We start from the raw sequence: 13,511 nt of genomic DNA, 5'->3' as shown, positions 1-13,511 counted from the left end.
GAAAGAAAGAAAGAAAGAAAGAAAGAAAGAAAGAAAGAAAGAAAGAAAAGAGGAGAAAAGAAAAGAAAAAAGATAGAAAGAAGAAAGGTGGAGAAGAATGTGATCAAGAAAGTTCTCCTCCAATTCCTTACTTCTCACTGTGTCCTGGAGGAAGGGAAGGGTTAAGGCAGGTGACAGGCCAGGGAACGCAAGGGCAGAAGCAGCAGTGAGGGAGGTTTTGGCCAGGGACACGGGGATGAGAGGCCAGACAGGCCCACGGGGGCTGGGCTGCCAAGTTTCTGGAAAGGGGGCCAGCTTGAGCAAAAGCTGGATGGCGATCTGACAGCTGGCTTGGGGCACGGAGCTGGGGAGGCCTCTGGGCAGCACGCAGAGGATCCTGCCAGGAGAAGGAACGAGGGCTGACAGCCTGCCAGATCCAGCATGAACTGAAATTTCAGGAGCCTGGGTTCTGGCTGGCAAAAAATGGCTTCTCGGTGGAAAATCTCAAGGCAAGGGAAGGAGAAATCTGTCTCATCTGGCCAGGATCAAGGACCAAAGGAGGTTCTATTCTGAGAGTCAGAACCCTGCCTCAGGACACCCTGGGTCCTGAGCACCCCCAGCAAGTGCCTGTCACAAAGTAGAGACTTGCTGCAAGATGACAGACAGGCTGCCAGGGAAACCACTGGGATTGATCCCAGGGGCAGATGTGGCCCGGAGTGAAGGACGGGCTTTTTACGTGAAATGAGAGAATGGATGTCATAAACCAGGTGTCCTGCCGAGAAATGGGTCTTGTGGGACCTCAGGTTACCTGCTGGAGTTTGAGTCTAACTTTAGGGCCCATAGGAAGGGGAAGAAGAGGGAAACTGGGGCTCCCTGGAACCTCAAGAAGGGAGTCAAGAAAGAGGAGCCAAAGCTCACACAGACGATGAGCTCTTAGTCTTTCTGCCAGGCCATGGGAGCAGAGGGCTAGTTTGTGATCGCCAGACCGTGTGGGCTCTCACACGGAGGGGCGGCCTAACTTCCCAAGGCTCGAACCCACAGGGCCCCTGTTGTATCACTCTTGCGTGTACGACTGTTATATTACCTTCGTTTTAGCACTGAACTACCTCTACTACTTCTCGCTTGTAGCTTGGGAGTAACGCAGAGCCAAGAGCCCTGACGGTCCCCTCTAGGTCTCCTGCCCCCAGCACAGGGTCTGGCACAGCAGAGGGGGCAGCAAAGGCTGACGAAGCAAGAGGAGACAGAATTATTTCCCCTGACTTTCTCCACCCTAAGGTTCAGGACCACGCTCTTGTTTTCATCGCTTCCTGTCCTTCTGTGTGTGCTGACAACAGCCAACTCAGAAGCAGAAGCCTCGGGCAATGCCCAGAAGACGTGCCCAGTGATCACCTGCACCATCCCGGGCAGAGATGGACGAGACAGACCCAAGGGAGAAAAGGGCGAACCAGGTACAGGACAGGCTGCTCTGATTTCCTAAATCTTTACCCCCCACCGGAGACGGTTCCCTAGAAGGGGTCTAGCAGAGACAGGACGACGCTCACCTCTCATTACAGTGGGTGACCATTCACTCAGAGTCATTGCTGTGAAAGGTCATTCTCTCCAAAACAAAGATGCTTCTCTGATCCTCCAGGAGCCCACATTTCCACACGGGAATCCGCGATGTGGGGTCACTTGTAGAGAGCAGATGTCCTGCCTGCCTATTCCTGAGCTGGCCCTTAGAACAGGCTGTCCCCTGGAACGCAGGAGGATCTTTTTACTTTGGGTCGTCACTGGCTCACTGGAGGTTTTCTGGGGTCAGTGTAAATCGAACTGAACTTCTGGAAGACGAGAAGGCGCCACAGCCCCTGGGTCACTTTTCCTTCCTCTTACAACAGGGCAAGGGCTCCGGGGCTTACAGGGCCCTCCAGGAAAAATGGGGCCTCCAGGAAATATCGGGCCTCCTGGGGCTTCAGGACCAAAGGGCCCCAAAGGAGACCATGGAGATAGTTCAGGTAAGGAGCTCACCCCAGCCCAGTGTGTGCCTAGGGGACCCGGGGCTCTGGGGCCTCGAGGGCCAGGTGGGAGGTGGCCCTTTTCCTGCTGCCCCATTGGAAGATGCCCGACTGCTCCCGACCCAGTATACTTGTTCCCCTCAGCGTGCCACCCGAGTGCAGACTTCCAAACCCTGCCTTCCCCTCCCCAGGGCTCTGTGGGAGATGGGCCCTGGCTCTTGCTCAGCGGACACAGTCTGCGTTTGTCTCCAGGCTGGGAGGGAACGGTGATGTCCTCTCGGGCGCCGGCTTCATGTCTATTGTCAAAAGAGTGGCATGAAAACGGCTGGTTTCCTAGGACCCCTGAATCGTAGGGAACGTCATGGCAACTTCATTCAGGGTCAAAGGAAGTAAATTCAGTCACAACAAAAGTAAAATGATGGCCTCTTGTTAATATCTGCCAGCTGGCCCATCAGATTAATAAGAGTATTAAGAAGTTTGCCTGGAATAAGAAATGAAAGAGAATGGTTAAGGAAAATTTTCAAAAAGGAAAATCATGAGTTGGGCTTTTTCTTATAAATAGTTATAATATAGCAACATTTAAGCAGTATGTGAACAAAAAGATCCAGAGTCATACTTTATAAGTTATTTTTTATTATTATTAGTTCAGAGTTAATAGTTTACAAGAGCTAATAAGTGAATCTCAGAAGGCAGGAATCCAGAGGTTTTCTTCCTCTGGCTTCGTTTTGGTTTCTTGTTTCTCTAGAATAAGCATACTCTTCAGTAAGCTCTTCCCCCCGGCCCCGCCTTTGGCAAAATACTTTCCTCTCCAGTCGAGGGTCTTCTCATTAAATGACCTTCCTCCTATTGCTTCGCAGTTGCTGAGACAAGCTGGCTCACCTAGAGAGGGAGATAAAGAGTCTGAAATCAGAACTGGACCACGTCAAAAAGTGTAAGCTCGTTTTCTGTCCCCCAGTGTGTTCTTGGCTCTCACCTTTTCCTTGCGTGCTCTAGGTTTCAGGGAGGGTAGACGAGTGCTAACATTTATGAACACTTACCATATCCCGTGGCCTGTGCCGGGTCGGCCTTCTCTCACAGTACGGTTTCATTCAATCCTCTCACTGGCCTTATTTGTGAGGATTAGACCCATTTCGTTTACAGGTGAGGAAAAATCAGTCCGGGAAGTGTAGATAATTCACTCGCGGTCCCACAGCTAGGAAGTAGCAGAGGAAGGATCTCACGTGAAGGTCTGACGCTTCCAGAATCTTGGCTTGCTCTTTGGCAACCCCGGGTCTCTGATGGCTATCCATCCATGCCTGGTGCCCAAGACTGGCAGGGTGGCCCAAGCATGTTTCCCTCTGTCCCCCTATACCGGGCCAGTTTGTAACAGATGTTTGTCTCCAGGGTGGGATCTCCCAGGAGGGCGTGAGCTTTCTGCCGGGGACTTGCTCTATAGCTAAGGAGGGCTTCCTGACTAGGATCTGACCTGGTGGTTGAGCATGGGGCTATTTTTCAGAGTCCTGAGTTCCCAGAGCAGGGCTTTTCCCCCTAGTGTCCTGGGCTGAGTGCCAAGCCCAGTCAAACCCTCCCATCCATTGTGATTTCAGTGCAAGCGTTCTCCTTGGGCAAAAAGACTGGGAAGAAGCACTACGTGACCAACGGTGAAACAATGCCTTTTTCCAAAGTGAAGGCTCTGTGTGCCGAGCTCCAGGGCACTATGGCCACCCTAAGAATGCCGAGGAAAACGAAGCCATCCGGCATGTGGCCAAGAACGTGGCCTTCCTGGGCATCACGGATGAGGTGACTGAAGGCCAGTTTATGTATGTGACAGGAGGGAGGCTGAGCTACAGCAACTGGAGGACAAATGAGCCCAACGACCACAGCTCTGGGGAGGACTGTGTGACCATCCTCGAGGACGGGCTCTGGAATGACATCTCCTGCCACTCCTCCTTCCTGGCCGTCTATGAATTCCCAGCCTGAGGAGGCAGCTTCCTCAGCCCCCTCCTGGCCTTCCTGCTGTGTCCCCTATGGCTCTGAAACGGAATTCATGGCCCCCTAATGTTGACTCATTCTTTCATGAGGATGGGAGGGAAATAAAGGGGAAGAGTGTGTGGGATGAGGAAGCGAGGAGAAGTTGACAGTGGGCCTCGAGGGTTTCTGGTCCTTCCTAAGAGCACAGCAGCAGGTCAGAGTCAGCCATGGAAAGGGCCAAGTCAACCCCCTCCTTCCTCAGTGAGGAGCCCACGGCCCAGCCGAGGGACCAGTGGAGGGCCAGTCTGTGTCAGGGCAGGAGACCTCAGCCTCCAGGAGATGCAGTTCCTTCTCCCCTGCGTGTTGCCACTATTGGATGCCAACATCTCCTGCCCTCTGTGCCTGCCCATGGCTAGCCCAGCCCTGTCTGCGACGTGGGTGCTATTATAGTTGTTTACGAGCTACACCCGGAAATCTTGCACCACCAGACTGGAACATCCGGCAGTATCCCCCATGGGTAACGAGGCTTAGTCCCAGGAGTCCCCTTACCCTGCCCAAGTGCCTGTGGCCTCCCTATCATCACTAGGGTGATCTTGAGGACAAAGGGCAGCCTTTCCCTCCTGCATACTTTGGGGACACTGATTTGATATCGTGATGTATGCTAGCATCACAGAGGAGGCAATGCTCAGGCGGGTTGTGTCCGTCCCTACGGGGCAGGTCTCAGTCCCTCCGCGTTCCGCATCCCCTTCCTTCTGGGACGTCCTCGTCCCAGCCTAAGTCCACAGTCCCATTATTATAGAGACAAGAGGAAACACTCCCCAAAGGTGAGCTTCACCCTGTCAAATGATCTAGCATCATTCAAATTATGGATGTCACCCCGTCCGATCATGCAGCAGCATCCGGTCAGGAGATAAAACCTCCCTCTGAGCAGGGTTCTATTGCCGTGTTGGCCAGCAGCCCTGTGCATGACCAGAGAGGGTTCCCGGGAACCCCAGAGTAAGTGGAGTTGAGATTATACAGAGGCCATGTGGCAAACTGGGGGAGGAAAGTGAATTCCAGCTTCAAGTGTACGCCATTCACAAAATGAGATTAGAAAATATTTCACGAATGGACCCAGGGCCACTTTCGCTTAATGAATTATTTTTCTGGAAATTAGTTTTCTTTGTGTCGAAATTATCAGAGAGAACACCCCTTATTTAGGAAACATTTGATAAGTATTCGTGGAATGGGTACGGGCGAAGAATCCCCCAACAGAGGAGCGGGTTGGATATGAGAGGTGAATACAAGGTAGAGTTCTCTCCCCGGCCAGTTCCCGCCGCAGGACAGTCGGGGCAGGGGGAGCGCCGGGCGGGGACGGGCTGGTGGCCTTGGCACTGGCAGGGGGACGATGACAGGACCTATGTCCTTGGCCTCTAACACACCCAGGCTGTCCCGTCACTGAATCTTCAGTGAGGCTTGTCTCCAGGCACTGTCCCTGGGAGCAATGAGAAGAGTATTTTTGTGACGTCGAGCAGAGCGGTTCTGTTTTCAGGGCAAACCCAGAGAGCTTACCAAAGGGATGGGGAAACTGCTTATGGTGTAGGGGCACATATGGAGCCCTAGGTTCTGACACATAGAAAAAGGGAAGACCAGAAACTTTTTAGAAGGAGAGAAGATACACATACAACAGCCCCGAACAAGAGAATTTCCATCAACAAGCACGAAAGTTACACCTGAATTTTCTTGTAGCCGAGACAAAAATGAGGAAACAGACAGATGGGACACCTGGGTGGCTCAGTCAGTTAAGCGTCTGCCTTCAGCTCAGGTCGTGATCCTGGGGTCCCGGGATCAAGTCCCCATCGGGCTCCCTGCTCAGCAATGAGTCTGCTTTTCCCTCTCACTGTGTGATCTCTCTCGCTCTCACTCTCTCTCAAGTAAAAATCTTTAAAAACAGAAAAGAAAAGGAAACAGATGAGCACTATGTAATTCCATCTGATTTGTGTAAGGAGGTGGGGTCGTGTCCAACTTTCATTTATACTGTGCATAAAGGACAGTATCTTTAGCTGTGAAGTGGTAGAAGTTACAATCACGCATTTCATGTGGATGGCTTCCCAGGATGGACGGATTGCCTCCTAAGTCAGGGAAACATAGGAAAAATCCATAGGACAAGCTCAGATTCTTCCATTCCCCCTTCAGGAGGGGGAATTCTTCACTTGTTCTTCCCTGATCTAGAACCTGATCATCTTTTCAGAGCTCCTCTCTCTAAATGAATCCCCTAGCTGCCGTTCTTCACTCAATCTGGAACTGAGGCCCCCACCTCCCTGTACCGTATCAGCAAGCAGTGGGGCACTGTGCAAGTTAGCTCCAGAGGAGGTGGAGCTGATCTACAGACACAGGATTCTCATCAGAGTCCAAAGATAGAAATTGAAGTTCCTCCAGGCTTCCCAGGACCTGGAGTAAGAGTGAAATTATGGATTCACAGTCTCTCTCCCTCTCTCAAGGGCTAAGGGCAGTCAGTTTCCTTTCCTAAGGGGCATGCAATGATTGATATCTCTTGCACAGGGGATGAAATGGAGCAAGGCGCTCCAAGGACAGACCTTAGGGGCTCCAGGGAGCACATTCCTCTTGAGCCCTGTTTATCGTTCTGATGCAATAGGAGTCTCTGCCATAGCATTCCCCAGATTGGTTTTTTTGGACCAGAGAACTGGGAGACATACCCAAGCTGTAGTCTTCCTTTGCTGCCTCTTGCAAAGAGTAACCTGAAGGTCATGCCTCAGAGCGTTCCTGCCAAGGAAGCTGGTGTTCAGACCTCTGTGGGGCTGGGGCCCTGACTCTGGGGTCATGCCCAGGAGAAGGACAAGGCCTGGGTCTCTGTGTGCTTTGTTAGGGCTGGAGGAGAGGTGGCTTGGCGGGTGGGAAGTTCAGGATTTGGAAGAGGGAGCCTGTGGTTCGAGGTTAGCTCCCTAACTAATGCACCGAGTGGCATGTCGGCTCTCTGGGCCTCAGTCTCCCTATCTGTAAATTGGTCTGTAATGGCTTCTTCCTTTGAAAGTTGTATGAATCAAAGGTTACATAAAGATTCAGATCTGCATCTCCCTCTGACCCGCCCCCCTCCCATGCTCTCTCTCTCATTCTCTCTCAAATAAATAAAATCTTAAAAAAAGGAAAGGCACATGTGCACAGAGTGCTAGAATATTTTAGGGGCGCCTGGGTGGCTCAGTGGGTTAAGCCTCTGCCTTCAGCTCAGGTCATAATCCCCGGGTCCTGGGATCGAGCCCTGTGTCCAGCTCCCCGCTCAGCAGGGAGTCTGCTTGTCCCTCTCCCTCTGCTGCTCCCCCTGCTTGTGCTCTCTCTCCCAAATAAATAAATAAAATCTTAAAGAAAACAAACAGAAGATTCAGATCTGCAGGGCCCATTTCACGAGCAAAGCTGCAGGATCTGAGAACTGTTTTCAGTTTTTGTTACTTGTCAATCACTTTTGTGCAAACAAATTGTGGCCTAAACACTTACCACCTATTTCTTGAGTCCATAGAAAGCCAGTATGAGTAAGTTAGAAGGGCAACCATGCCCTGTTTTCAAAATGGGAACTTCGAATTTAAATTATGTCTAGAAGTCAACAGTCTCCTATGGAGGTATAGAGGCAGCCAGTGTAACTGTAATTTGCTCCCTGGGTCAGAATGAAAAGAACTACCAAAGCTCACAACATTCAAGGCCTAGGCTTCAGCCTGAGGGTGGATCCTGAAATTGCAGGGCCTTGTTCCTGCAGGACGATCTTTCTTTGGAGTCCTATAGCTCTGCTGTTCTCACTTTTAGTCATGCCCCAAGCCAGCGGAGGGGGACTTGGGGTACCAGCTGAAGGCCCAGCTTTCACATTCCTCAAATCGCCATCCTGCCTGGGACCCATCCCGCCTCCCTTGTCTGTGGCTGTCAGAGATCAACCAGCATCAGGGGTCAGTCAGACCGTGCGTCATGGAGAGAGCCTCTGACCTGGAATGTTGTTTGCTCATCACTTAACCGCTCTGTGGTTTGGAACCTGCCAGGAATCAGGGACTTTCTTCTCATTTGCCAGGAAAGATTGAATGTCACTGTGGAGTTTGGCCTTGGAGATGTTGGAAAGTGGATTTTGCAAAGCGATGTTGCCCTGTGACCCTGAGTGGCTGATGGAGTGCTGGGAAGGTGGAAGGAGCTCCAGGCTCGGATTCTGGGAAGGAGTGCTCCCCACCCCCGCAGCGACCTGTGTGGGGAGGAGATGGTGTCTCCAACTGCGGACCAGGGGTTTGTCCAGGCAAACACACGTGTCATGCTCTAAAGAGGTGGGATGCGAGTTGCCACTTACGGGCTAAACCAACGCCTTGGGCTTAGCTGGGCCCCTGCTAACCCAAGGGCCGGTGTGCTCTGTCCTGGACGGCAGAGAGTTTGTGCCCCCTCATGCAGCTCTTCAGAGTAGGGGCCAGGAGAACTGCCTGGAATGCCTGACAAAATCATAGGCTCTCAGCCCCACCCTGGATCCAGTGACTCAAAACTTCCGAAATCTGTCATTTTCTCCAGATCCTTAGGCAATCCACATGAAACCGCTGGCCCGAGAAATACAGTCACTCTGGGGAAGCCAACAGACCCAGTGCTTGAGAGTCCCAGCATCCTGCTCTGAGGGAGCTCAGCCTCAGCCTTCCCCCAGCCTATGTCCAGGCCTCTCTCTGCGCAGCCCTCGCTGAGGAGCCATGGCTCGGGGGGGTTCCGAGGGCTCTGGGTGAGGTGTGTGGGTGCTCAGTCATGGACAAAAGGGTCCACGAGGGGCCCTGAGCTGTGCCCCAAGGAGACTGTCCGGGTGCTAATGGGCTCTTCCTCCCCTGCCTCAACCCCGGTCACCATTCCAATTCTCCACGTTATTTTCTTGTTAGCAATTCTAATCACCTGGAATCTTCTTGACCATTTACTTGTTCAAGTTATATCTGTGAAGCAAAGCCATTAAGAAGACTCTGGAGCCAGGGCGCCTGGGTGGCTCAGTTGTTGAACGTCTGCCTTCGGCTCAGGTCATGATCCCGGGGTCCTGGGATCGAGCCCCACATTGGGCTCCCTGCTCCGCGGGAAGCCTGCTTCTCCCTCTCCCACTCCCCCTGCTTGTGTTCCTGCTCTCACTGTGTCTCTCTCTGTCAAATAAATAAACAAAATCTTTAAAAAAAAAAAAAAAAAGAAGACTCTGGAGCCAGACGGCCTGGATTCAAACCCTGGCCCTACCACCTCGCAGCTGTGTGACCCTGGGCAGGTCACACACATCCTAAGTTTGAGTTCCCTTCTCTGCAAAGCTGGGATAATAATCGTGGTCACCTCATGGGGTTGATGGTTTCTGCTGCTCTGGTGACCGTCACAATACCGGGCCACTCACCCCTGCTATCCCAGGGCCCCAGGAAAGGGCTGGAAACCACATCCACACTCAGTGGCTGTTGAATGAACAAATGAATGACCGGATCTCAGTCCTCCCCCAAAACATGGGACCCAACTGCCTGCTCTGGAGCTTGACTGAGCTCCAAGCTGGACTCGAGAGAAGCAGCCAAACTTAACTTTGAAATACGGTGACGGGCACAGCCTGTGGCCTTGGGTGCCCTGGCCGTGGCCTCCTGCTGCCCTCTGCTGGCTGTCCCTGGGACCAGGCTAGCAAACTCCCAGAGATCGCAGGCGGAGCAAAGGGAACAGCCCGGGGCTGGGAGGGGGGCGGTGTCTCAGGAGCTCTTTGCAGCTTCCGAGCGTTCTTCCTCTCCCCTTTTGCCTGGTGCTACACCCACTTGGAATGCCTTTCCTAAACGCCTCTACCCTTTAAGTCTAGATCCGGATGCACACTCCCTCTGGGTGACCACAAGTGTCCAGCAAGCCCTCAGTACTGGTGGGACTCTCTGCTCGTTGTCTGTGTGTCTGTCTCATTTCCAAACCTAACTGTGAGTTCTTCAGGGCAGGACCCGCATGCCACCTCCATCCTCCTCCTGGTCTGCCCACCTCAGATCTCTGTGTCCAGGGCAATTTCAGAATCCCCCCAAGGACAAGACCACACGGCTCATCCTTTGGAGGCTGGGTTTGTGGGCTTCCCATTGGGCTCCCCGTGGACTTTCTGGGTATCTCTCTCTCAAGTCCAATCAGAATCAGGCCCTGGGCTTTTTATTGCCTATTCCCCGCCCCCAGCACCAGCGAGGAGGTTTGCCTGTGATTTTGGTAGTGACCCCTCATCCTCTCAAAAGTACTGAGGAGTTCAGGCTGAGGACCTGTAAGTAAGGAGACTTGAGAGAGTGCCCAGGGACCCCTTGGGCAGCGGCAGAGGGCCGAGCACTGGGAGGGATGGGGGATCTCCTGTGGGTCTCAAATGTAGAAGACTGTGCTATCCTGCCGCCGGGCAATCTATGAGGCAATGCTGTCTTCCTAAAGCTGGGAGCCCAGCTGATGGAAGCACCAGGAGTCTTGCAGAGGTCCCAGAAAGGGCTTGGCTCACTGATGAAACTCAGGGGCATCCTCCCTGTTGGGTTCCCTCAGGTCCTGCAGAGCAGTGCCCTCCTAAGACAAGAATGGCAAACATCAGCACACAGGGTGCCCCTCTCCTCCACTGTGTCTGGGGCAGACAAAAGGCATCAAGTACCTCCTACTCAGCCTGGATGAGACCCTGAAAGCCATTTAACCCTGCCATTATCACCAAGGGATCTGGACTGTGTGTGGAAAGTGACTTCCTGTCTACCGCGGGCTGGTGCTCCTGACAAGTCCAGCTTCCTGTTCACCTGAGAACCTATGGCCTCGGTGATCACAAAAGGACTATCCTGTGCCTTGTGCAGGGTTGCATGTGTGACCCTCACCCCCCAGTGAGAACGGGGTCTGGAGAGCCGACCTTGCCCAGCTGTGGTGAGCCCTTCCCGAGCTCTGTCTGGGAAGCTGTTCCCGGACCATCATCCCCCCTTCCACCGATGACATCTGGTCCCCAAGCACTCCAAGGACAGGCATCAGAAAAGGTGGTGTGCATTTTGGCTTCACTGTGTAAAGGAGGTTTGGGGAGTACAGAGGTGGAGGACGGCTGGATGCGTCAGAGGTGGCTTAACATCACACCCACTGCTACCGGTCATTCTCAACTCCTGCACCACGGTGATGCGCTGAGTTCCAGGTCAGAGAAAAAGCAGTGCCACTTTCCTCCTCCCCAGCCAGGATGCTAGACCCTGCTGCAGCCTCGGGGCCACAGCTGTGGATTCGGAGCCCAGCCACAGAGTCCACGTGAGGGAGGGCTGTGGAGGGATGCCCAAGTCCCTTTGTCCTAGCTGCCTCTAAGCCTGATCAACAGCGAAAAGGAAGTGAATAGATTGCCTTTAAAGTTCTTTCAGTCTTTTTCACATCTGTGATTATAGTGCCTTTCTTACTGCTCACAGTTGACCCTTGAATAGCAGACGTTAGGGACTCTGACCTCCCATGAAGTTGAAACTCCACATACAACTTTTGTCTTCCCAAAACTTTACTAATAGCCTATTGCTGACCGGAAGTTATACTCATAACATGAATGGTCAAAAAACACACAATTTTGTATTGTTACACATATTATACACTGTATTCTTGTAACAAAGTAAGCTACAGAAAAAAAAGTGTTATTAAGCCATCAGGAAGAGAAAGAACATTTACAGTACTATACTGTATTTATAAAAAGAAAATCCACATATAAGTGGACCCACACAGTCTAAACCTGTGTGGTTCAAAGGTCAACTGTACGGTGCATAGTGGTGTTTTGTCTTTTTTTTTTTTCTTATATAGATTTTTCAAGATGTATTTTTCTCATTTGGCTTTAAAAAATGTGGTTTCTGGGCTAACTTATCATTTCTATCATTTTTATTTATTTTCTATTTCATTAGTTTCACTTTATATCTATTTGCTTTGTCCTTCCTTTACTTTTTATTGTTTGAAATTTTGTTCTAAAAAGATAAATACTGGGATGCGTGGGTGGCTCAGTCGGTTAAGCACCTGCCTTCAACTCAGGTCATGATCCCAGGGTCCTGGGATCAAGCCCTGCATCGGGCTCCCTGCTCAGTGGGGAGCCTGCTTCTCCCTCTGCCTGCCGCTCCCCCTGCTTGTGCGCGCTCTTTCTCTCTCTCTCTCTGACAAATAAATAAATAAAATCTTTAAAAAAAAATCGTGAATACTTGGTTCGATTATTTTCAATTCACGCTTTAAAAATTTTTTTGTAATAATGAAAGCAAAGTATATATCCCTTGAATATAACTCTAACTCTAGCCCATAGATTTTGGGACTACTTACTGTTGCTGAATTTAGTTTTTTAAATTACTACTGAGATTGTGCATTTTTCATGTTTCAACACTATTGGACATCAGTATTCCTTGTTTTATGAATTTTTTCTTCTCATTCTTTATCCCATTTTTCCTAATTATGCATCAGTTTATTGTTTTTTCTCTTATGTGCTTTGCAAATAAATCAACATTTTACTTTTCATTTTACGTTGGCTTTTACTTTTTGGCAGAGAAGTTTTATGTATTTTTTGTGTGGTCTGATGTATCAGTAATATTGTTTTGGGTTTTCTTCTCCGAGATCATTCTTAGATATCTCTTTTCCCCTCTAAGACTATAGAATCATCACTTCTATTTTCTTCTGATTTTGATTTGTATATGTAACTAAAAGAATCTGATTTTATTTTTCCTCTAAATGCTTAACCATTTACGTCAGGATTATTAACTGAGCAATCATCATTTTCCTACTATTTTGGTATTCTATTTTTATCATGCATAGATGATACGAATGTGTACATATGCATCCTTGGACCCGTGTTTGGACTTCGTGGGTTTTCACATCGTCTCTATTCCAGTGTCACTAATATACTAATTAGGTTAGTTTTATAAAACCTTTTAACATAAGATGACCAAGTTCATTCTCATTTTTTATTTTTTTAAGATTTTATTTATTTGTGGGGCACCTGGGTGGCTCAGTCTTAAGCGTCTGCCTTCGGCTCAGGTGATGATCCCAGGGTCCTGGGATCGAGCCCCGCATCGGGCTCCCTGCTCGGCGGGAAGCCTGCTTCTCCCTCTCCCACTCCCCCTGCTTGTGTTCCTGCTCTCGCTGTCTCTCTCTCTCTGTTGAATGGATAAATAAAATCTTTAAAAAGAAAAAATTTTTTTTAAATAAGATTTTATTTATTTGAGATAGAGAGCGGGCCTGAGGGGGGCGGGGGGTGGAGGAGGAGCAATGGAGAGGGAGAGAGAGAAGCAGACTCCGTGCTGAGTGCAGAGCCCGGTGAGGGGCTTGATCCTATGACCCAGAGATCATGACCCGAGCTGACATCAAGAGTCAGATGCCCAACTGACTGAGCCACCCAGGCGTCCCCATTCTTATTATTTTTAAATTTTTTTCACTGTTCTAGGATGTTTATTCTTTCCTAAGAGCTTAGAAATCACTTGATGAGGCCCCTATAGGACTTGGGATGGAGTCTTTGGCGAACTCACATCCCTCTCGGTGGGTGGATGGGGGTCAGGCATCCGGGAGGCCAGGCATCGGGCTGGCTCAAAACCCAATCCTGGTTCTTCCCTCCTCTTCTTGCCCAGACCCAGCCCTCCGGTCACAGAGTGCCCGTGCTTGGCCCCAAGCTGCCGC

General features: G+C 50.7%; 1 protein-coding gene across 1 annotated transcript in view; it reads left to right on the top strand.

Moving 5' to 3' along the window:
- Positions 1–3,929, top strand: part of MBL2 (mannose binding lectin 2) — a 4,838-nt gene extending 909 nt beyond the window's left edge. Inside the window, 5 exon segments of the mRNA XM_021699952.1 lie at positions 1,261–1,427; positions 1,854–1,970; positions 2,836–2,901; positions 3,557–3,670; positions 3,673–3,929. Coding sequence (XP_021555627.1) covers positions 1,261–1,427; positions 1,854–1,970; positions 2,836–2,901; positions 3,557–3,670; positions 3,673–3,929 — 721 coding nt within the window.
- The last annotated feature ends 9,582 nt before the right edge of the window (positions 3,930–13,511 follow it).

The sequence above is a fragment of the Neomonachus schauinslandi genome, chromosome 6 (assembly GCF_002201575.2).
Source record: "Neomonachus schauinslandi chromosome 6, ASM220157v2, whole genome shotgun sequence".
Taxonomy (NCBI): Eukaryota; Metazoa; Chordata; class Mammalia; order Carnivora; family Phocidae; genus Neomonachus; species Neomonachus schauinslandi.
This window is presented reverse-complemented; position numbering and strand designations above follow the sequence as displayed.